Here is a 24146-nt window from a genome sequence, read left to right as displayed (position 1 = left end):
CGTCACCACATTTTGCGCATTGACGCTGTCACTTAATGAACACAGAACCTCAAATCAAAAGAGGCCACTTGGTTCCAATCTGTTATCACAATGGGCACAAAAGAGAACAAGCTAGGTAACGATACCTGCGACATTGTTTCCCATGTGTGTTTTAGATAAGAATTTTCTAAAGCACTTCATGACAAATCTGAGTTCAACAACCTGATGAAAGGAAACATTTTATTAGTTTATCACCATCAGATTTTCTTATGTAATTCCTCCTTCAAACCCAGTCCTTCCCATAGTGTTCTGTCATTTCTTTCTCCTCCTCTTCCTGTATCCATCTCTCCCTCTACTCTCCTCATCGTCTTCAACTTCCTCTTCCTCGCCACCGTCACTATCAGCTTCAACGGTGCCCCAGTGCTTCTCCTCTTCCTGCCATTCTCTTGCCATCAGTTTCTTAAATACATCGTACTCCTCCGCTGATGCATTGGCAACATGTTGGAGGAAGGTGTCCTCGTCAGCGCTGAGGATGCTCTCCAGTTTGGGGTTGATGATGAGCGTCTGTCCCTTCTTGTCTGGGGTCTGATACAGGCCCCTGCGCTCCAGAAAACAGTGTCGACAGCGCACCTCGTCCAGAGTGAAACGGAACAACCTGCACTTCGCCATCTCCGCCTGTTTGACACCCATTCGGAAGTAGACGTACTGTGGAGAGATGAGTTAATACATGCTGTTACAAACAAGAAAGTAAGATGTAACTTAACATGGCTATACGGCATATATCAGATTATTTATAATAATAACAACTTTATCTGTAGAGCACTTTTTGAGCTGCTTTCCAATGTGCAGAAATGTAAGCATATCCATACGCCTTTAATTAATATACCTGTAAGCATGCATACATATACACATGGCTGCAAATACATACACTCCCATACATACAATAAGCCCATCAACTGTCAGGAGAGGCCAATCTGTAAAAGTAAGTTTTCAGACGAGATTTAAAGACATGAACGAAGACGTGAAAGGCTGTTCCAAAGCCGAGAGACAAGAACTGAAAAGGCTCGACCACCCTTTGTCTTTAACCTGGACTCTGGGTCAGTTAGAAGACCCAGACTAGCAGACCTCAGTTATATACTCTGGTGCCAGATCATTGAGAGCCTTGTACGTAGTTAAAAGAACTTTAAAAGGGATTCTAAAAAGAGACTAGAGGCCAAAGCAGGGAAGCCAAAATAGGCATCCTGTTCTGGTCAAATGTCTAGCTGCTGAATTTTAAATGATTTAGAGCTGGTGTACAGGTGAAAAAAGACATTACAGTAATCAATATTAGTGGCTAAATAATCAGTTTCACAGTTAATAGCAGCACAAAACCTGAAATGAACCTTTCTTACAACACTGATCTATTCACGGCCACAATTGCAAAAGGATGTGGAGTTCAGTTATGACCACCAGAGGGAGTATTGTAGCAGTGTCCCAACTCCATACTGCACAGCAGGTTCAGAAAATGTAAAGGCGGCCTATACGAACGGGGACATCCGGCCCAGACGCCACCTCTGAGCGGCCCAGCATTCATAAATCTGATATACCAATATAACTGAAATATGTTAACTACATTTAGTGCTCTGAAGTAGCTGACGATAGAGCCATCTCGCTTCCCTCTCATCTCTGTTGAGTTACACATGCTCAGTACCAACTAGGCAGGCTCGATGGATCGGTATATCGACACTGCCAGTTATATCGTTCACAAATCAGCTTTCTTCGCATGCTGTGACTCAGTTATGACCACACTAACAGCTGTCTTCTACTAAAGCTTTTCCTTGACCTCGATGGTAAACGTCATGAGGTGACGTGAGGTGAGGTTTGTGTGTTTGTGTGTGAGGCAGAGAGGGAGGTAAATACTGGAAGAGAGAGATAGTGTTTTATTGGTTATTTTTATTGCCACCTGTTATGGTTTGTGAATTGACGGCATTAATAGCTCTTTTTTTGTTTTGTTTCTGTGCTATGTGACGTGCCTGGGTCAGATATGTGACCGTCACTTCTTTATTTTGACAGTGAAACAATGAGCATTGCTATTTTTCACTACGTTCACCTGTATGTTTAAAATTTGTCATTATCAAAAGCTAAAAAAAAAAAATCTTTTTAAATCCGGCCCGATTAAATTTGTAACTGAATAGCTCTGACGTCGAGTGTTTACGCTGAAAAAAAATAAGCATGGATATTAAAAATGTTTAGCTCTGAGTGTGCTGTTAATGGACACTATTGTGCTACAACGCAAGGAAATTAATGAGCTGCTCCCGGCTGGATAGAAATCAAATTGTGGATGGTGGTGAAACAGCTGCTGGTACACGTCATGAATAAATACTGTCTGTTTGTGAAGTGTGTATCAGAGACTGACATCTGTCAGCATTTGTCTTGAATCATTTCCTGTTAGAGCACAGCGATGTTGATTTCTTGTGTACTAAATGGAAAAGTAAATAGTGTACACTGTATGTAATTACTGTCTGATTTGAATTGAGACACAGTCTATGTGAACAGCGAGGGTGTTGTCTTTTACAGCTGTGACCTTTGATGTGATGTTTGGTCAAGTTTTGAGGAAGTCAATAAATCTGCGGTCGACCATGAGAACAGTACTTTATACATTGGGAGCTGTTGCCTGACTGAAGAGCTATTGAACTTCTTTATAGTTCAATTAGCCCTGCAACTAATGTTTATTTATGTTGATTTTTTTATATCCTTCTTTTTCTTTAACTTTGATGACTACGGCTCATAAAAATAAAGAATCCAGTATCTCAAAATATTAGAATATTATGTACGCAATCAAAAACAAAAAAAAGAATTTATAATACAGAGATGTCGACCGTCTGAAAAGTATGTTCATTTATGCACCTAATACTTGGTCAGGCCTCCTTTTGCATGAGTTACTGCATCAGTGCGACATGACATAGGGGCCATCAGCCTGTGGCACTGCTGAGGTGTTACAGAAGCCCAGGCTGCTCTGATAGCGGCCTTCAGCTCGTCTGTATTGTTGAGTCTGGTGTCTCTCATCTTCCTCCTGACCTGAGCCGCATAGGTTGTCTGTGTGGTTCAGGTCACGGGAGTAGCAGTAAGGACGCATTCACACTGGAGCCATTTGGTCCACTTTAAACGAACCCTGGTCCGCTTCCACAGATAGTTCGCTTCGTTTGGAGTGGTGTGAACGCTCATTCGTACTCTGGCGTGGACCAAAGGGGCAAACCCTGGTCCGCTTGAAAACTGGGGGTCTTGGTTCACTTGCAAGTGAACCCGGGTGCGGTTCGCTTACAGTGGGAAATGCAAACGGACTATCCAGTGAACTAAAGAGAGGAAGTGACGTAGAGCGCAATGCATTTTGGTGCTTAGTGTTTTTGTGGTGACCAAGCCGGCTGAAGGGGATGGATTTCTGTTTTTGGATGAGCCGGGTTTTCTTCTTCCTCATGTTTTTTTTCCTTCATGGTCAGTGGTCGTTTCGGGCAATACTACCCCCAAAAAAGCAGTTATTGTAATTGCGTGAAGTTGTCCAGGTGGTTTGGTCCACTTTAAAAAGTGCAGTGTGGAAGTGAACCAAACTAAATGAAGGTGTGAAATTTTTCGGCATTCCCTGCCCAATCGAACCGAGTCCCCCGCACTATCCTGGTGTGAATGCACCCAAAGAGATTAAAGGCTCAGGAAACCTTTGCAGGTGAGTTAATTGGCTGATTAGAGCTCTTCTCAAGACTGTGTGAGCCTGGAATAAATACAGTTTTCCATTTCTGACGTAACAGAGAAGAAATATTCAACTTTTTCCACGATATCCTAATTCATTGAGATGCACCTGTGTGTCTATAAAACTGCCTCATTCCTCTCTTGTCTTGTTTACATGCTGACCTGAAACTTGTACTCCAGCTGATCCATGTTCTCCAGTACGACTGCCGGAGTATCTCTGAGGATGTCTGTGACCTGCTGGACGGTAAACAGGCACTTCTCCCTGAGGAACATCACCACACTTTTTACTGTCTTCACAGGCACAGTGAGGATCTGGGGGTAATAGGACACCACTCTCTGGAGGCTGCCTGAAGGGAGATATAAGGAGAAATACTGGTTTTATATTCACAGGAAGCATCTCATTAATATTGAGTACTTCGACAATGTTTTGATGAACTATACTACACAGTGATCACAATCTCACCTTCAACTAAACCTAGTTTCCGCATGTTGGCTATGCGCTGCTGAAGCTGCGATTCTTTGACAGTGTACAGCTCTGGACATTTCTCCAGCAGCTTCAGCACAGTGGAGGGACTGAGGCCCAAGACAAACAGAGCTGTGAGAGTTGACAGAGCATGTTTGGCAGCATTTCCTCCTCGGAGTTTGGACACGGCTTCACAGATCTGCTCTGCCTGGGTGTCTGTGAATCCCATATCCAGCAGGGAGTGTGGGGACAGCTCTGCCACTGGCTTACAGGGGAGGTCATGGTTGTGTTGCGTTGGCTGCAGAGTGCTCTGGCTGGTGGGGGAACAGAACAGTCTGCACCCGGTGCACAGAGGACGGAGGTGGCTTCTCCCAAACCGAAGTGGGTTGAAGACAGAGGAGGGGGGGTTTCTCACAATCCACCTGAGAGCCTGTAGAAAATAAATAATGGTTATGATACACAAACGGCACTTACGTTATGTCCCCGTTCATAGTGAACAGTCTAAACAGCACAACTGTCATGGCTGTAGAGCAACTGCGAGAAGTTAGCAGAAGACAGACTAATAAACCAGCTGTGCTATCGTTAGCATGTTAGCAAACATGAAGGTTATAGCGGAAGTTTACAGGCTGTTAGTCGCTTCTTCGACATTTTTAAGCAACGTAGCTCATTAAATTAAATATTCAACAATGTAATAATTGTACTTTAAGTTAAAAAAATAAACAAACTGTCATATTAGGTAGCATTTTGATTCACCTGACGCGCAGCAACTCGAGTACCCATGCTTGTCCGTCGTACATATACTTCCGTCTTTCAGCCTGAACAGACAGTAGAGGACAAAGGTTCCGCTTACAGCAAACACAGGAAAAACAAAAATTAGACTTTTGAATTTCTCTTTAGACGGACACTAACCATCAAAGAGGAGACGAGACGTTTTATTTTTTAATGTCAACGTGTTTTTAAACATGGAATTTCTCTGTATGCTCCAACAAATGTGTTAATTCATTTTCTTTTAATTTCTGAGCAAATGGACAAGAATGATCAACTTATTTTTCACATGAATTCATAAGAATATTTAAGTGAAATGCAATCAGTCAGTTCCAGTAATTTGCATAGTCAAAACAGTGTAATAATAATAATAATATATGGTAGGGGTGGGGTGTCTTATGCATAGTCCTTATTTATGGTTTGAGTTGTAGTGATTGTTTTATTCAGCAGAAAATAATTGTTTCTTGCTGCTTTCTTTGAAGCTTTAACATATATTAAGAAGCTCAGAAACACAAAATGCTTACCTTGTCTTATCTATGTTTATACAACAATCTGCTCATTTATATGTGAATAACCCTGCACTTTATAGGGTAGAATATTACTGATTAAGCATTTTAACTCAAGTTTACAAACAGTATTTACAGCAAAGTTTTCCCCAAATTTCAGACAAATTAATCAACTTTAAGAGTTTCATTCTCACCAAATAAAGCACATGTGGTTATAGCTTTCACTACTCTCCTGGCAAAACGTTTCATCATTCTAAATTGGAAGTACCTTGCTCCCCCATCCTTTTCTCATCGGGTCAAGGATGTTATGTATTTCTTAAAGTTAGAAAAAAAATCAACACTCAAAGGTTCCTCTCAAACCTTTATTAAGATACTGAGTCCCTTTTTTGGACTTAATTGATTTGCTACTAGAACCCCTTGATAAAGAGGTACCTATAAATGTTGCATGACAGCAGTCTCTTTCTACATTTGTTTGAGGGATTAATACCATTATTTGGTGAAGTTCTGGTAGCGTCCCTCCTTTACCTGAATGTATCTTGTAACCTGTGATGTCATGGATGGGTGGGCAGGGTGGTAGGGATGGAATCAGGGGAGGAATGGTTGAACTGATGTCAAATATACATGTTTTGTGTCTTTGTTGTGGGATAAAAACTTTGAAAATCAATCAAACCTATTTACAAAAAGAAAAAAAAAAGAAGTGTTTTATGTCAGAAATCTGCAGGTGGAATCATTCAGGCCAAACAGCAGCTGCCTCGTTGCCTCACCATGTTAGAAACAGCAATGTGAAACTTTTTTATTGCACTGCCATTTAATGATTTACCATGTTTACTGCCTGCATTAAGAATACAAAATTTAAATACATTTACAATGTTTGCATGACAAACAATAAACTGTCTACAGTTCTGATCAACAGGCTATTGCTTGATCGTATAAAAAGCAACATTTGTAGTAAAATATTTATTAATCTATGAGAATAAATAGATAAAATATTGTAAATATACTTACAATGTTTAATTAAAAGACACAAGATTAAAATCATGAACATAAAATCGACATTTGTTTAACAGAAGCTGGATAATTAAAACTATTTCCTTCTATCAAACTAAGATCTTGGTTGTGAGGTTGTGGTCACTTGTGGGTTTTGGTGGCAAAGCTGTATCACTGTGAGCCATCGCTATGATTTTAAGGCGTGAAAGAATAAATACAATAAGATTACAAAGAAATGCTACATCATCATATTTAAAATCTCCTGTTTTGCTTTCTGCAATCACAAAAATGTCGAACAAGCACGTTTTGACCGACAGCAGCTTGATAATGTTCATCCCACCTGGTATCAAACTGTTCATACTTCATAAAAGCAAAAGGTCCATCTGTCTCTGAAGGACGAACACCTACACAGTAGTGTTTGATTGGACGGAGAAAATCTTCCCTTTTCTTGGGCTCCACCTCCTTTAAATTCAGCCTTTATTCCTCATGGAGATACTTCTGAAGCTCTGTTTCCAGGGCCACCATTGACAACCTGTCCTCCTCATCTTCCTCCTCCTCCTCCTCCTCCTCATCTTCCTCCTCATCTTCCTCCTCCTCCTCCTCCTCCTCCTCATCATCAGGAAGAGTCTCATCATGTTGATCCGGGAACAAGCTTTGCCTGATGTACACTTGAGGGCTGGACTCCTGGTGCTGTGGTGAGCCTGCTACAAGAAGAGAAGGTCCTGAGTAGATGAGCTGCCACTAACTTTAATTTGCACAGCTGAGACTGCAGATTATACAGATGGTAACTTATGCGGTGCCACTTCTCCACTACATGAAAGTTTGACCATGTGAGCTTTTGAAAGACAGGGACTGGGGGGATTCAAACTAGGCTAGTTAGGGGAATGACTTAGTGTATCTGTCTTAAATTGGTCTATAAAAGGTTGCCAGATCTGGTATGAATTGTTTTCACAACCTCTTAATGAGAATTTAATCTTTTCCAAATGCAGGTGGCGCATCACATCCTTCACGCCCCCCCCATGAGCATTTGTGTATCAATTACTCACCCTGTGTGTTGCGTTGAATTCATGAAGACAACTGTTTTTCCCACATGCCTCTACAGTGAACAAAGAATCCCAAAACTGAGACAATTCTTACGCAAGTTAAAGTGTTCAATGTTTAACAACAGTAAATTTATATGAAAACATCAGTTTACAATCCCTCACACAACTTGTCTAATCCAAGTTCAATTTATCCCTCCGTATGCTCAGTACATCCAAAACAGACAGCACTGGTGTTTTAAAGGGTTAGTTTGGACACAGCAAAGTCACCAACATTTCCAGGAACTTTTATTACCAGGAATTTATTTACCTGGGTAAAAGAATTCCTGGTAATCTGTGTGGTTTGCATTTCCACCTCACCTCAAAGTTCCGGAAAATATAGCGTGATAACGTAGATGATTCGGCGTGTGTCCTGTATTTGACTCCGCCAGCTTGTTTACTGGTAACATAGTGCTGGTGTAGAGAGTTGGGTCTGTTTGCCTCAGCCAGCAGCTAAGTTTGAAAGTATTTTAAGGTAACTGTCTACATGTTTACATGTTCATGCTTGCTGAACACATGTATTGATAAAGTATTGGCTTCTTACTCACTAAGGATTAATGTCACTTACAGTAACGAGTGTAGCTGCCGTCAACTCGAGTTAATTATTTTCACTTCGTTTCCACAGCGGCCACTCAGCTGTTCACCGGTTACCGTGTTGTGTCAGTGGATGTGTGTGGATGTGGAGGAGTTCAGCGCCAGCACACTTTTGTAATTTCGGTGGAAATGCGCCAAGGCTTTTCAAAAGCCCGGGTAAATGAGAAAAGTTCCTGCCGTGGAAAAGGGGCTCTTAACACAAACTAACTAATTGAGGCAGCTGTAGACCAGCAGCTCTCGTGTTCAGCGAGGTAAAACTGCAGTTATTGTCGATATAGTCTGGTTTTAAAGAAAGCATAGACAAGTTTGACTTTCTATTCAGTTCCCTGTCAGAGAGGGTTATCTGTTTGGGAAGTACTGAGCATACAACTGGATAAATGAGACTTGGATTATACTGCACGTGTTGTGTGAGAGTTTGTAAACTGATGTTTTGTGATGTTTGCTGTTGTTAAATGTGGACACCTTTTATTTAATTCTGCAAGACTTTTCTCCACGTATCGATCCTTCATTCACCAGAGCTAAGGGGGAAAACATTTTCTTCACAAATTCAACTTAACACAGGGTGAGTAACTGACATATACATGGTCATTTGGGAGATGAAGTATTCCTTTAAAGGTACTCACAGTTGCTCTGAGTTGCAGGGACCACCTCTGTCCAGCTGTACTCTGCCAGGGAAATGGGCTGGCTGATCCAGGACTGCAGCAGCAGCTGGTCCAGAGTCATTCTCTGGGCTGGATCAGGGTGCAGCAGCCCACATAAGACACCATGCAGATCTGAGAGTGTACATGGTGAAATGTCAACACTGAGTTGGAAAATATGTTTTTGGAAACTGTGAAAGTGAATCAGTGAAAGTTATTTGCAGTCACCAGCAGTATACCTGGAGTGAGGGGGAATGGAGGCTTCAGTCTGGCATCCAGGATCTCCTCAACACCACAGAAGGGGTTCTCACTGAACAGCAGAGTGTAGAGCAACACACCAAGAGACCACATCTCCAGCTCTGGACCCTCATAGCTACAACAGAACCCAACAAAGAGACGAACTATAATTACAACAGGCTAATTTGGCAACAACATGGCAGCACATTATTTATCAGTTAATTTAGTGCCTGTGTACGGCTGCGGAACTTTACGATCAGTATATCCTTGACGCTACATATAGTTTAACTATACATCGTAAAGGTTAATGGGTCATAAAAGTGATACAGGACTGGAAAACAGTGCTCTGACCTAGATTTAGCTTTAATGCTTTGAGTGAGCTGAGTAATCAGGACAGTCATTCCCCCTTTAAAATAAACCATCTATAAAAACAAGACCAATATGAAATTTCCTATTTGCTAAGTGAAAAGGAACAAATACCAGTTGTCGTTCTCAGGTATTATGTACATACGGATTTCCCTGAAGCACCTCTGGGGAGCAGTACTCCAGCGTGCCACAGAAATTGTAAAAGAGCTTCCTGGGAGCCATCATGGTGGCAGAGCCGAAGTCTATCAGGCGAATGTGGAAACACTTGTCGATGATGATGTTCTCATCTTTAATGTCCCTGTGAAGGATGTTCTTAGTCCTCAGATAGAAGACAGCGGCGACCAGCTGGGAAGAGACGGAACCTCCAGTTTAGACAAGAATAAATACACACTTCACATTTCAGAGCCTGTTCTCTTGTCTTATGTACATACCTGTCTGAAGATGTAGCTAGCCAGGGGCTCATCCAGCCTCGGCTGCATGTCTATGAACTCAAAAAGGTCCAAACCATCTCCATGTTTCTCCATAACCATCTGGAAGTAGGTCCCATTCTCAAACACCTCCAGCACCTAGTGGCACACATATATACATGATGAGCAACATAATTTAACATAATATAATGAAAGAAAGTTTTTACAACCTTGTGTCTTAAAGGGACAGTTCACCCCTGTTTTAAAAAACAAATATTTTTCCTCTTACCTGTAGTGCTGTTTAGCAGTCTAGATTGTTTTGGTATGAGTTGCTGAGTGTTGGAGATGGCTGTAGAATATAATGGAACTAGATGGCACTCAGCTTGTGATGCTAAAAGCACCAAAAACAAAATATGTTTAATAAACTCAACACCGTCTCTTTCCAGAAATCACGACCCAGCTACCCAAGATAATCCACAGACCTTGTTGTGAGCAGTTTCATGTAGGAACTATTTTCTTTGAACCGAACTACACCCGTCAACTGTATCGCTAGCTAACGTTACAGATCAGAGGAGAACACCAAACCATTTTTCTTAGAATGGTGAAGACATGACCCACCCAACTCTCCCTGACTGGCTGGTTCTTGCTGCCTTGGTTGATGGCTTGGTCAGGTATAGCTATGGAGTGTGTTTGCTTAGGGTAAAGGCCTTTGCACGCTGAGTCAGTTTTTTAAATCTGTCATCCAAAAAAAAGGGTTAGGCACAGAAACCTTGCACACTGATTCTGATGCGTTTTATTGTTGTATTTGTTGTGAAAATTCACAATACATGACAAAATTAAGACACATTTCCTCCTTTGCTTTTCTCCACTGGAGTTACATATCTGGCTGTCCTCACTCCCTCCCTGTCTTTCATTTGTCCCTCCCTCTATGTCTCCCACATTCTCTGTGCAGTCCACATCCTCCTCGTCATCATCACCCCCTGAATTTTACTATCTGACCCACTGAAAGTGAGCTGTCTGAGTTATGAAATTATTCTGTGCCCCTGTTTCTCTGTCTTTTTTTTTTCACTGACTCTTGGTCAAACGTGTCTGAAGGATCTGATTGATGTGAAAAACAGAAAATCGAACTTGTTCCGAAAATTTCAGTCTCAGTGTGCAAAGGCCTTTAGAATGTCAGTGTCAGCCAGTTAGAGGCAGAGTATGGCGGGTCAAACCTTCGCCATTCAAGGAAAAAAAGGGTGAGGAGGGGGCCGGCCATTTATGTTTACAGCTTGCTCTGTCACAAGCACAAGCCTCCTGTCCATGAGGAGGTGCGCACTTCCTTCTGCACGGTGATACAGTTGACAGGTGTAGTTTGGTAGAAAGAAAATAGTTCCTACATGAGTTTTTCAAATAGAAGCAAGCCGAGTGACATCTAATTCCATTATATTCAAGAGAAGGCAGACATCTCTACAGCTGATCTCTCCAACACTTGGCAACTCACACCAAAACAATCTAGATTGATAACAGCACTACAGGTAAGAGGAAAAACATGGTATTGACAACCCAGTTACCTTGACTATGTTGTGGTGCTGTACTCGTGTCAGTATGGCAATCTCCTGGCTGACCCGTCCCAGCATGGGATCATCTACCCAGCAGTCGCTCACTATCCTGGACTTGTTAATGAACTTCACGATCACCTGCAAATTTAAAAAAACAAACAGTTAAAGAGGTCACATAGTCGCAACAATCTTATCAAACTGTTACATGTTGTATGAACATGAATAAGACATGTTTCTAGATTAATGAAAATGTTTCTTACTTCTACTCCATCACAGCGCCGTATCGCCTTCCAGACAAAACCAAAGGCTCCTTTACCCACAGCTTTAAGAGGCTGGTACTCTTCATCAAACTGCCCGTCACAGGCTCGAGACTGCTCCAAGTCCATGGTGGAGCGTAATGCCTCCCCATGACTGGCCTCACTAATCCTCTGAAGGAGGACAGCAATTAAGAATAATGAGTTGAGCACAGATCACTTTTCATACTTTGATAAATAAATATAATGTGTCATCCTAACTCATCTGTATTGCCACTGACCTCTCCTAGACTGACTCCTGATTGGTTTTGAAGTGATCGATCTGTTTGCAACAGTGACCCCTGCTGGCCAGGCCTACTCATCCACACACAGATCATGGAGCTTCCATCAGGGAGGGTAGTCCTGCACACATCGCACCGCACATCTGGAGAGACAATAAGGAACTGGTTAACGTCTTTTTGCTTTATGTAACACAATACGTAGATGAGGGGGAAACAGATTAACAGTTGTAGTCGTACTAACCTACTCTCGTGCCATCTCTGTGGTATGCACTTCCTTCATATCGCCCCTCCTGTATCTGTGTAATGTCTGAGGACAGGTTGTGTCCATTCACCTTCTGTTTCTTTGGCGTAGATGTGGCAGGAGCGTCCGTCACTGACTGAATCCCACCGTGCATTTGCACGCAGAACTCTTGGCTCTTTTCTTTGTGGATTGAAGAGAGAGCTGCCCACTGATCCTGTTCTCCCTGATCGTTTTCTACTTGCTCTTCACTTGAGCCGTTTCTAACCTGTAGACCAACAGGCTCTGCTTCCTGGTCAGACTCCACCAAGTACGGGGAGGGTGTGCGCAGGAGCTCGGCTGTGCTGCAGGACGTCATGGAGTGCTGGTTATCATCCTCGTGTCCTCTGCCGCTGAGAAGCTCTACACTACCACTCAGATCTAGTTCGGCCAGCGCCCGGGTCACCAGATCACCATTGGTGTTAAGGTCCAGAAAACAGCTGGCTGAGTCCACTATGTGTGCTGAGGGGGAGTCTTCTGCCTGGCCTGGGTCAAAACCACCATGGCCAGCAAATTTTTCACAGAAGCCAGAGGAAGATCTGTAAAATTGAGTTATAATCAACCAATGATTAGAAATGAGTAAACAGTAAAGAAATCCAGACGGTATTATTTTATCAAAAAGAGGTAATAAAAATACAATAATTTCTGAAGAACGCAGCTTTCTTTCCAGTCTAACCATGACTGACTGCTTAAGATTTTTATTTCAGTGGTTACTTGCTTATAATTGATGCCAACTGACCAGTTAAAAGTCATTCAGTTTAAATAGATGCTATGGAATTAATTTGCATTCATCATGCCAGAGTAGATACATTTTCCCCAGATTTAAATTTTTCAATGTAAAATATCTTTCAGCTTTGATTACTGACATAACAGATGAACTGTCTTAAAAATTAGATATCAGACTGGGTGATTTTTGACATTTAATTGGGTGACATTCAATTCTCCACATTTTCAGCACGAAATACAAGTGGCTTTAAACTTGCCCTCTTGTATCTAGAGACGTGAGCTTTTAGTCACACACTTAAGATTTTAACATTAACAAAATGTCCGACAAATATTGTTAAAATGTTTGAAATATTATTTAATAAAATGTCCGACAAATATTTATAAAATGTCCAAAAAATTACTAATAAAAATATTGAAAAAATGTGATTAAAAGCTCACGCCTCTTGATGACAGAGGGTGTCCGACTTTGGTCTTTTAAAAGTCTTCTCAAAGTCTTCTAGTACACAAGTTTAAAGCCAGTTGTGTATTTTCATGCTGAAAATGTACAGAATTAAATGTTTCTTAAGACAAAGAAGTGAAATCTCTATCCTCACCTGCTCTCCAGTGAGATGACCTCAAAGCTGGAGTCTTGGAGCACAGCGGCACATGAGCGATGATTGTTGCCTGTATCAGGAGAAGTACCAGGCAACCTACCACCAGCTTGTCCATTCAGAGTGGGAGTGTCTACAGAGGTGAAAAACAAAAACACTCAATATAGTTTCTCAAAGACTGCTCTTTTAATGCTTTCTAAAATCTAATACAATATAAAATCTTTACATAGCATGTTGTGCAGAATGGTCTGTTAAATCTTCATCTGAGGTAAAAGTTTCAGTACCCATTCCAATATGAGCTGCAGTTTAGTCTCAGGGTTGAAAGGACGAACTACAAATAAATAACTATAAACAGAACACTAAAGCTTCAACAGTTTAGCTGCATCCTACCTGGGATAATCTTGATGTCAGGTTGATTATTTTCCTGAACTCTACTGCCGAGCTGCTGTTCTTGGTTACGCTGTGGTGGTTCGGTGGAAACCAGGCAGTAGGTCTCTTCTTCTGGAGGTTCCACCCAGGCAAATGTCTTGAGGAGTGCCTGAGTGCTATCAACGCAGTCTAGCTGGGTAACGCAGAGACCAACCTGGGCTGCCTGCTCCATCAGCTCTGTAGTGTCATCAGCCCTAGACACAAGAAAGGCTGGATTTTAATCCAAGTACGGTTATGTTAACCAGCATCTAAAAGAATGTAATAATAATACTATAAAATCAAAATACAAGTAAAGAAATCTGACGCTAGATGTTTTGTGAATCTTTTTTGGGATCAGATGTGCACATACAGAATCAATGTTTAAACCTCTGGCAGATGTTGCTTATAATCACAATCACAATCAGTTTCACTGGCCAAGTATGTGTGTACATACAAGAAATTTGACTCCAAACAAAGCTGGACAAAGTAAACACAAACACTAGACTACTGTAAACATTTGACTACTTCGCAGGGATATTATAGAAACAACAAAAACACAATGAAGCGTGTAAAACAGCGCAAAATGGTACTGGAATAAATACAGAATGATAGATGTAACAGGTTGCTTTATACGCAAGGTAGATGGAGTACACAGCATGCTGGGGTTATTTCTGAAAGATATTGACATGTTTACAGTTTGTATTTAAACTACAAAAACATCATTTTATGTAATATATAATCAGTATAGATTTCTGACTCTCAAGACTCGCTCAAGATTTCTTTCTCCTTATCTTAGCTATTGTGAATGTCACATTTAATCACTTCCTCATTAAAATTCATTGAATATAGGACTTTTGGCAAGCGTAACTGTAAAGGAGCCAATATGAAGCTGCGGGAGGTTTTTTAGGCTGACAGTGTTTTCCCAAGGCACTCAAGTTGATTTGTGTTCTTGTCTGTCTAGCTGCAATAAAAGCTAAAGGCTATTAAAACTTTGTAGTTTAGTCAATATTATGACAGAGAAGGTTATAAACCAATGATTAATGTATGTGCTACAAAACTGTTTGAGGACCTTAATTATGTACAAGTCACTGGAATGCAAGGGCAATTTTATGAACACTGTGGGACATTAATTAATCTTGGTAGTGATGTAAATGAGTGCTTAAAAAACATGTATAACACAACAGCAATACCAAAGTAATGTCTGTCACAACTCCTTGGTGCCTCTCAAACTTCTCCCTGACTAAAACCTGAGTAAATCCCTTGATACTGCTGATGAAGATAACTTTTTGACCAAGCATGCAGTGACATTATTTGTCCAACAGATGGCAAAAGAGCAGAGGATAAATATACTGTAAATCCAAATGTGAATCTTCATCTTCCAGCAGCATAATCAATTTAATTTGATCTGCTTCTATTGTTTGCTTATGAAAGACTGAACCAACATTAGTGGAACCATTATGATTCCCAGTTGCATCGTCTAAACAATTACGATCCATAATAAAGGTTTAAGAATGAGCAGGAAAAACATACAAAGACAAACAGTGCTAAGCTGCAACTTAAAGAGTGTTTTAGTGTCTCTGCTGGCTGGTTATATACACAGAGAGGCCATCAGGATCGACCACACAGTTGTTGTGTTTTCGTTCTTCCAGGCACATTAAATATACATGCAGTCTGCTGCTTTTAGGTCCCAGGATACTGCAGCTTCTGTCCGGTCCATCACTTAAGAAAAATGCAAAGATCTGGTCCACTATTCATGCTTATGTCTGCTGGTGTGTTATTTTCTGTGCAGGTTTCACAAGGTCATGTTCAAGAAGTTTATAATCCTTTGGTAATATGAAGTCATTGAGCTCTGGAGTAAAACACATTCGGATGGCTCCAGACAACAAGGACATGCACACTTACATAACTACTCTTGTGGAGGTCACAGCAGGGGGAGACAGGGTAGACAAAGCGCTGCCCTGTTTGTCCAGCCTGGTGCTAGTTCCAGTGAAGATCCTGCCTCGGCCTGTGGAGGTTCTTCCCAGGACAGCCTGATGCACCATGGCCATATCGCCTGCCACCAGTGAGGAAGGGTCTAAGGAGTGGGAGCCAAAGGGAAAAGATTAAGTCACACAGTGAGGACAAATAGTGCTGTTTGACAAGACAAAATAAAAACTGACACTGTGCTACTTCACCCCACAGTTCAAAAACCTCTAGTTAGGGTTGGGTATCAAACTCAGAACTTTTAAGGGTACAGACCAAATTCCGTCGGTACTACTGAGTACTGATTCAGGTTAAATCATCGGTGCCAAATATCACTACCTGAGAGTGCTTTTGCGTGACAATGCCAGGTTTAGACAAGAAGTGGAAGTGCCACAAGGTGCCCCGAAGCCTGGAACCCAGCCACTGAGCTCTGAGGCTGCCAACAGAGCTCTGCGGAGCTGCCAGGATCAACTTCAGATAGGCTGCGGAAGTGTCCCAAAGCCAGGAAGCCTGCTACAGAGCTTTGTGGCGTCTCCGTCAGCTCTCCAGTGAGCCAAAACTATCGATGCAGTGCCAATCTGCAGCAACAGTTTTGGCGTCTAGTCTATTTTCTTTTCTATATTATTTCAGTAATAGTCTAGCACAGTTCCCAACTGGTCCAGCTATGGGGTCCAGATTTCTCCTTAGTGATTCGTGCAAGGTCCACACAGTTGAATACATTAAGTGTCACACTTGCATGTGGACATGATGTCGTCGAGCTAGTTTGCTGTCTCTGTCAAGTAGCTGTCCATTAGTCACTCATTTCACAGCAGAAAACAGCACTTCAAAATACTGTAAATTCACTGTACTTCAAAATAATGTGTTTTTTTTTAAAAAACTTGACACAATCGCAAGTCACTTGTAGTCCATTCAAAATGGACCCGCGATCCACTTTTAGAACGCGACCCACTAGTTGGGAACCACTGGTCCAGCAGACACACAAACACACAAAAAAGCACTGTTTGTTTCCGGTACAGAATTTCAGGCACCAACGTCGGATGTGAACGGTATCAAACCCTACCATTGGTCTAGACTAATCACTGCAAGTGAGTTGTGGAAAAAGGTGCCATTTTGTACACATCACAAATACTCACCATATTTCCCTGATACTTTGGATGAGGCTGTACTTTTATTAGCCTCTGCTGGAGAATCACAGAAGGGGCCGGCCTTTCCGTCTGAGTCACACATCCATCCATAAAAACCGGGGATCAGAAAAGTGACACTCTGTTGATGACAAAGCGGCAGAGACAGAAGTGTGAGTTGGCACGGTCGTCAATCCAAATGGCCGCGTTCAGCTGGTCGTGTTGGCTAACCTTTCTCAGCAGCTCGTCCTTGTCGTAGCCAAACAGACTGAGAGCCAGGTGGTTGTGGATGCTGTAGATTGAGCCATCAGGGTGGAGCAGCAGGAGACCACTCAGAGGAGCAAACGCCCAAACTGTTCCCGAGTACTCAAGAGCAGGGCTGGGGGAGAGGACAACGCTGTCCACCTTCACTTCTGTATGAGTCAAGACAGACGTTGAAGATTCACAGTTAGTTACTAGATTACAGTATATGAAAGATAACTTTTTTAGGGCACACAGCTTTACACTGTAGTGGTGTGTTTCATTATCTTGTCTAGCTCCTGTATATTTTTCTTATTATAAGAGGCTGAAGAGTGCAGCCTTTACTGGAGGATGTTTAAAGTGCTTGGGCGGCATAATATTAACACTGGATAATGCACCAGTCTCTCCAGAATAATATTAGGTGTTTTTTAATCCCCCTCTGACCTAGCATTAGGTCTCAGCCTCGTCTTAAAAAAAAACAACTTAACACCTTACCAGAGGATGGCTCTTCAGAGTTTAAGCCTTCTGACTTGCACACAGAGAAGGTGAGCCGAGAGCACGGCTGATCGTCCTGTGCATCTGGTCTTTCACAACTGTCTGCTGGGCAGGTGTAACTGGTCTCATTGTTTTGGTGTTGGGGCCTCCCACACACCACTGCCCCCTGAAGTTTGACACACAGGGGGACTGATGCACCCCCTCTGCTCTTACCACACACTCTTTGAACCCTCAGCATCTGAAAGAAGGAGGGAAAGTCAAAGATGATGGACTTACAGAAACAGCTGGGTTTAAAAACAATGCAGGCTATCATGTATTTATTTGTTTCCTCTCTCTGTTTCTGAACTGTCTATGAAGCACATTTGTAAACATAAACTAAAAAAACAAAGCTTATGAGAGGGAGCTTTCCTAAGCTGAGTGGGACAGTTTTGGCTCTGAAGTGTGCTTACTTTTGGCAACGCATTACTGTGCAGGGGGATTTGTAAAGAGGGGATTAGCTCCTTCACGGACAGCCCTTTTAACTCGTCAGGATGGTGGTATCCATGAAGATGGGCAAACGCCAAGTCACAGGTTAGGATGCTGCCCTAGAAATGACATCAAAAGTGGGAAAAAGAATTGCTTTAGTGGGATGGAAAATGGTAATGTTTACCCAGTAGCATGTAATTGAGGATAGGAAAGAATACGGTAATACCATTACAATGTGAAAACATTTTTAGAGAGAGGAAAGCTGGGCGACTTATATTGCAAACAAAACAAATCACACTGCTGAGGTTGCTAAATAATGAAGTACTTACATCTTGTGAAAAGGTCAGAAAGGCTGATACCCTTTCCACATTTTCCATCATTACACGCCAGTGCTCTTCATTCTGTGACTGTCTGTGCGTACACACTGACACCGGCAGCTCTCCAGATAACGTCACAACATCCACCTACAGAAAAAGTGGCATGCTTAACAAACATAACATACTCTTAAATATACACAGACACATGTTAACAACAGTTGTGGGTTTTTGCGAAAACTTGAAAAGAATTCAAGGTATTCAAAGCAAAGCATTTTTTGGTCATCATATTTCATACCACTTTTCCAGACACCGCCGCAACAATTCCATCCTCTAGCAGAAAATCTTCTTCCATCGCCTCTTCCAGGACCTGACTGGTTTTCTTCAACATGCAGGACAGCCTTTTTCCGATCAGTTCTTTGGTGGTGCACTCAAACAGTTTGCAGGCCTGTTCATTTGCTGACTGAATCTGAAAAACAGAGATAAAACACATTTACAGTGTGTGCTCTAATTGTAGTACAGTTTGAGCAAATCTGCCCAGCCACCGCGGCTCATATTAAATGCACACACAGTACCTCTCTGGTTTTATGGTTGATAGTAAGAATAACTTTGTTTGGGTTGAAGGCAGATGGAGATCTCGGGAGGCCAAAATCTCCGGAGATTAGCTGATTGAACAAGCTTTCTTCCGTCTCTGACATGGTGAACGGGTGTGGCAGAGAGACGGCAGAAACTTGGGAGCCAGGATGTAAGCAAGAGATCTGAAGGTTTCTCTCTGCGACAGAAGTGCAAACATCCAAACTTTTGCCTGTAAACAAAAAATTCAGAGACAGATAAAAAAAATCCTCTTACCATCGCCCTCACAATTAGGGCTGCAACTAACAATTATTTTTTTCACCAATCAGTCAAAACATTAAAACCACTGACAGGTGAAGTGAACATTGATAATCTTGTTGCAATGCAATGTTCTGCTGAGAGACTTTGGGTCCTGGCATTCATGTGGATGACACTTGACACACTCAGACACTACAAACCAAGTACACTCCTCATGGCAACGACACTCCCTGCAGCAGGACAATGCTCCATGCCACAGTGCAAAAACTGCTCAGAAATGGTCCAAGGAATTTGACAGAGAACTTGAGGCATCAACCTGATCCCCAGATCCCAATCTGGTTGAGCATCTCTGGGAGGTGCCGGTATCCTACCTTGCAACCTACAGAACTCAAAGGATTGGGGAGTGCCATTGCCATGAGGAGGGGAGGGGTACTTGGTCTTAAGCAGTGTTTGGGAGGGTGGTGCGTGTGAAATGGCGTCCACATGAATACCAGGACCGAATGTTTCCCAGCAGAACATTGCATTGTAACACTCTGATCGATGTTATTTATTTCACCTGTAAGTGGTTTTAATGTTTTGGCTCCTGTATGGCCCAAGGTTACCTCTTTAAAGAGCTTGTTTTGTCTGAAAGCCATTAACATCAAAACTTGATTTGTTTAAAAGATTATCAGTTATCAAAACTGTTGTGGATTAGCCACCAAGTTCTGAAAGCCTACAGAGATGCTGGGAGAGGGATATCGGGGAAGAGATAACTAGTGGAATATGGGGGGAAATTATTGGCTCGCGATTTAAGTATCAAGAGAAATGCAGACACACCTGGTTAATTATAAAATTATCAATGGGATTTATTGGACCTCAAGTAAAATGGCACAATTGATGTGACACCACTTGTGGCACCCTCTTACATATCTTGTACTCATGCCCCACGATAGCTCTTCTGTGGTCTAAGATTATTGTCTTCATCAATACAGTGATGTCCTCTACACTCGTACAGACACCAGTGCTTTGTCTGTTAGGTGTGATGCTGAAAGGAAGTGGGCATAACACTCTGCAAATCTCATGGTGCAGGATAGCACTAGGATAGTGCTGCGACACTGGAAAACTTATGGAGATATATCGGTGAAGGAGTGGTTCGACGAAATTGCTAAAATCTCCTCCTATGAAAGACTGTGTTACAAGCTAATAGATAGGCAAGACATCTATATGAAAGTATGGGGCCCTTACACGACTCTAACCTAACGTACTGATGAGCAACACCCTTTCTTATAATCTGAGGTGTTAACTAGTGCACATAATATGATGTACAAGTACCATGCACGTATATATTTTTGCGTATATACATGCATCCACATATTTACGTATACACTGATCAGCCAAAACATTAAAACCACTGGTGGGTGATGTGAATAACATTTAATTTTTTTTATTGTTGTTGGTTTGTATGGAAAATCAATAAAAAAGGAAATTACAAAAGAAAAACAAATGTTGAGGATTAATTTGGTGGTTACTAATTTCAGCTTTAATCACAATTTCAACCACACCAGTCCCACTCACCTCTCCAGGCACCAGGGTAACGACGCTGCTGCAGTGCAAACAGGTTCCTCTTGTACATCGGTCTCTGGGTACACGGGTAGGACTTATTCAGGTCAAAGTCATCCTCCAGGAGGTCACAGGAGAGGTCGGGCACCACACAAATAGTGTCCCCTTTACCTCTGCTGTTGCTTTGGCTCAGCCCAAAACGAGTCGACAGCGACATTGCCGTTGGTTATCCAGCGGAGACTGACCCATACAGAGGTAGTTAATGGATTGTAGCAATGTAACAACAGGTTAGCTAACAGAGAAAACGTTTTATTGATAACATGAGTTGTTTATTAGCATCTCATATGAAGATTAAATCCGAAACAACACTCACCCCAGGTTGTAGACAGAAACCGTGTGGCTTACGAGGGCACAGCAGTCTCAGTTGACGCCTGTTGACAAGGTAACGTTACCTCCCCTGCGCTATCTAGCTAACTAGCCATCTGCTAACGTTACTCCCACTACAAACAAAACGATACCGTGGTGTGTTTGCTTCCTGAATTGCCGGTTGCCGCTTCTTTCTCAACGACTTTAATCCGAGTTGACGTTGCCGTAGGGTTATGACAACTTTAAAACCATTCCAGCGGGTTAGTTAAGGGGAAAAGACGATTTAATTGCTAGTTTCACTTAGCGGTAGTTTTTGTAAACCGCGGGCTTCGGGTGCTAGCCGAGGAGATTCAAGGAAGTCCCCCGGAGCCAATCAGATATCACGCCTCTGAACAAGCGCAGCTGATTGGACGATTCACCGGAAATGCCAGCCTTTGTTCCCATGGAGACGGTGTCACCACAAAAGCAACCAAGAACCAAGAACTAGAGCCGTAAAACTCAAGGGCTCTGCCACAAGTCAAATAAATAAGTCAAATAAATAATTCACACATTATTTTATTATAAAACAGGAAGACACAGACAAACCCCAGCAGCAAACAGCAGTAACTACAGCAGAGTGTTTCAAGTCACAGGTTTTTTCTTTTTACTGCGGTTTACAATGTAACTCAGCAAACAGTTAGTCTACTCTAGCTTTGTTATTTCACTTTGTAAGGGGCGAAAAATTAGAAGGCATCCATTTAATTAATAGAAAATTACTATATATCCTCTAAAACATATCACATGAGAATTATAAGCTCTTTATTTGTATGTACAAATCTGATGAGGGACACCAAAATACATGTTTGAACAGACAGAACATAACAAACATCATCCCATTATGTAAATATGGCATCTGAGAGAAGATGGGTAAGAGTACCAGGTGCAATGACTGCAGGGGTCCACATGGGTTTTTTATACTGAGTCTCTTAATAGCTACATGGCTTTGTTGAATTCACAAGCTCCCCCCTCGGGAGCATCTTCTCCCCAACTTCGACTAGACGAAAGTTTTAACCACAACACAGACTGAAATGAAATGAATCAGACATTATCATTACTGACAGAAAGTCTGGCATAGTCCAAATTAAAACGGGCTGAAGGGGCACATTAGGGAAGTACACTATGCTGTACTTTTGCATAAGTGAAAAAAAATACAACACAAGGATATGAAAAGCTTATTCTGACATAGCTGCTTAATAAGGAAAATATATATATATATAACAGTCAGAACAGATGTTTTGAAACATATTTTAGTTTATCTTAGCTCTCTTGGTATCAGCAACATTGTGAGCATCTTCCAGTACTGAAATAATTCATCACGTTGACGGGGCAGCTCCAGCTGCACTGGGAGGTGTGAGCATATTATCCAGTCTGCAGAGAACAGGCCCGATTACACACCTCATCACTGATTTTTTCTTTACAGCACAAACATCTATATGATTCCTCTAACATTAGGTACATTTTGATACACCTGATCTTTTTTCATGTATTTACTGCCATTAGCTTATGTCACACCTAAGTTTTCTTTTCTTGATGCAAAACACCCTTATTCAGAAAATCAAGATTGTTTGTAACTGGCACATGCTAGTCGTCAATCAGCTTCATCGTGCAGTGATCTATTTCTCCATGATCTAATGTTATGCTTCTTTAGATTTGTGGTTAGGCAACATGTCAGAGCGCTCCAGAAATCATCTCACTGGAACTGTTGTTCAGTCCAGTAGCCGGCTGCTATAGCTTTAGCATGCATGTTTTGTCAAGTAGCTCACTTTACAATAATGAGTACTGGTTGATCATCATACGGACAAGGAGCCAAGCAGAACACTTTACGCAGTCACACATACAGTCATACGCGCACACAAGCAAAGTTGGGCACACACTCGGGTGCCATGGCTGTGAGAAGTGAGCTTTGATAGGCGTTTCTGAGCATAGTTTCCTAAAACAGGGTCCATCCTAATGGTGGTAGTCCCTTTTACTGTGAGGACGATTTCCCAGTATATGATCCACTTCTGAGGCAATGCCTGCTGTCATCTTTGGAATTACCTGAGATGTGCAAAACAAAGAAAGAACATACAATCAGTGCTGTTGGACTGGACCGCTTGCTCAAGCTTAGGAAACAGACTTTATACCTGAATGGCTCCCAGGTTCTCTGTAAGCTGGTTTGCATTGGAGGATCCCAGCAGCACTGAGCTCACTCCCTCGTTCCTCAGGCACCAGGCTGAAGATCAGAGGAGTTTTTACAGTTGTTATTATGGTGTCAATATATCACACAGAATGTAGAAAAACACTGAATTTAGTTATGAGCAACATTATTTTTGTTTGATCTCACAACAATGTAGAGTTGGGGTTCTTAGGGGTGTTCATGTCGTCCCTCACCTATGGCTAGCTGCGGCAAAGTACAGCTGAGCTTCTCTGCGATATGAGCCAGCTCCTTTAGCTTGGCTTGTTGTTTTCTCCCATCCTCGCTCATTATCTTCTCCCTCAACCACTGGTATGGCTAAAGGAGCAGTAAAAGAAGAAGTATTAAAATGATTACTCATAATCAGGAAGAAATAACTTGAACCAGATAATGTTTAATTGTTGGATGAGAGGAAAAAAATTGGAATATATGATAGACTGTGATAAAATAATGGATGTAGCCACTGTGATGTCACCAATTGGACTGTTGACTCCAGTTTTAAAGCCTCAAGTCAGGCATTTTGGCCGTCACCATCTTGGCTTTTGGAACCACAAGTGAATCAAGGTGATCATATTTGGTCAAATTAACTGTGCGTTCCAATAACTATACTACCTTAGTATCAGGAATGATAGAAAAAGATTAAAGGCGCTGTATGTAAGAATGTGGCCAAAACGGTTACTGCACTCAAATTCAAAATACTGCCGCGAGTCATGTCCGCCCCCCCTCCCCTACAGATTCGAGGTTGCTGGACAGCGGCACGCTGGAGACTGATTTGTTTGCCCA

General features: G+C 41.9%; 3 protein-coding genes across 4 annotated transcripts in view; all 3 read right to left on the bottom strand.

Moving 5' to 3' along the window:
* Nucleotides 1–203: 203 nt before the first annotated feature.
* On the bottom strand, nucleotides 204–4990 carry mterf4 (mitochondrial transcription termination factor 4). The gene is made up of 4 exons (XM_050033711.1): nucleotides 4916–4990; nucleotides 4163–4592; nucleotides 3862–4046; nucleotides 204–684 (listed from the first exon to the last, which is right to left on the bottom strand). Exons 1-4 carry the CDS (start codon nucleotides 4940–4942, stop codon nucleotides 292–294), a joined length of 1035 nt encoding a protein of 344 aa, XP_049889668.1. The 5' UTR covers nucleotides 4943–4990; the 3' UTR covers nucleotides 204–291.
* Nucleotides 4991–6222: 1232 nt separating this feature from the next.
* On the bottom strand, nucleotides 6223–21479 carry pask (PAS domain containing serine/threonine kinase). Of its 2 annotated transcripts, none has more exons than XM_050033725.1 (21): nucleotides 21159–21479; nucleotides 20801–21025; nucleotides 18991–19220; nucleotides 18714–18884; nucleotides 18431–18565; nucleotides 18086–18220; nucleotides 17637–17874; nucleotides 17133–17314; nucleotides 16914–17043; nucleotides 15721–15892; nucleotides 13801–14033; nucleotides 13414–13543; nucleotides 12059–12633; nucleotides 11818–11960; nucleotides 11543–11710; nucleotides 11295–11420; nucleotides 9766–9900; nucleotides 9480–9679; nucleotides 8971–9104; nucleotides 8717–8866; nucleotides 6223–7124 (listed from the first exon to the last, which is right to left on the bottom strand). In XM_050033725.1, exons 2-21 carry the CDS (start codon nucleotides 21000–21002, stop codon nucleotides 6898–6900), a joined length of 3816 nt encoding a protein of 1271 aa, XP_049889682.1. In that variant the 5' UTR covers nucleotides 21003–21025; nucleotides 21159–21479; the 3' UTR covers nucleotides 6223–6897. The 2 variants fall into 2 exon arrangements, with proteins under 2 accessions (XP_049889682.1, XP_049889683.1); XM_050033726.1 differs by having other exon boundaries at nucleotides 6223–7121.
* Nucleotides 21480–21736: 257 nt separating this feature from the next.
* kcnab1b (potassium voltage-gated channel subfamily A regulatory beta subunit 1b) overlaps nucleotides 21737–24146 on the bottom strand; it is a 53283-nt gene continuing 50873 nt past the window's right edge. Inside the window, exons 13-15 of the mRNA XM_050032579.1 lie at nucleotides 23561–23681; nucleotides 23314–23402; nucleotides 21737–23227 (exon numbers count right to left, since the gene is read on the bottom strand). Of these exons, the coding sequence (XP_049888536.1) occupies nucleotides 23138–23227; nucleotides 23314–23402; nucleotides 23561–23681 (300 nt within the window). The 3' untranslated portion in view covers nucleotides 21737–23137. The remainder of the gene's footprint in view (nucleotides 23228–23313; nucleotides 23403–23560; nucleotides 23682–24146) is intronic.

The sequence above is a fragment of the Epinephelus moara genome, chromosome 21 (assembly GCF_006386435.1).
Source record: "Epinephelus moara isolate mb chromosome 21, YSFRI_EMoa_1.0, whole genome shotgun sequence".
Lineage (NCBI taxonomy): Eukaryota > Metazoa > Chordata > Actinopteri > Perciformes > Serranidae > Epinephelus > Epinephelus moara.
The sequence above is the reverse complement of the archived record's forward strand: the minus strand, read 5'-3'. Positions and strand labels throughout refer to the sequence as shown.

What these genes read in the sequence shown, in the direction of transcription:
- pask (XM_050033725.1), bottom strand. Translation starts at nt 21,002, where the DNA reads ATGTCGCTGTCGACTCGTTTTGGGCTGAGCCAAAGCAACAGCAGAGGT. An exon ending in TCAACCATAAAACCAGAGAG is followed by an intron (nt 18,885 to 18,990) that starts GTACTGTGTGTG and finishes TCTGTTTTTCAG; the next exon opens with ATTCAGTCAGCAAATGAACA. An exon ending in ACAGTAATGCGTTGCCAAAA is followed by an intron (nt 17,875 to 18,085) that starts GTAAGCACACTT and finishes TCCTTCTTTCAG; the next exon opens with ATGCTGAGGGTTCAAAGAGT.
- mterf4 (XM_050033711.1), bottom strand. Translation starts at nt 4,942, where the DNA reads ATGGGTACTCGAGTTGCTGCGCGTCAG. An exon ending in CTCGAGTTGCTGCGCGTCAG is followed by an intron (nt 4,593 to 4,915) that starts GTGAATCAAAAT and finishes TATTTTCTACAG; the next exon opens with GCTCTCAGGTGGATTGTGAG. An exon ending in GAAACTAGGTTTAGTTGAAG is followed by an intron (nt 4,047 to 4,162) that starts GTGAGATTGTGA and finishes ATCTCCCTTCAG; the next exon opens with GCAGCCTCCAGAGAGTGGTG.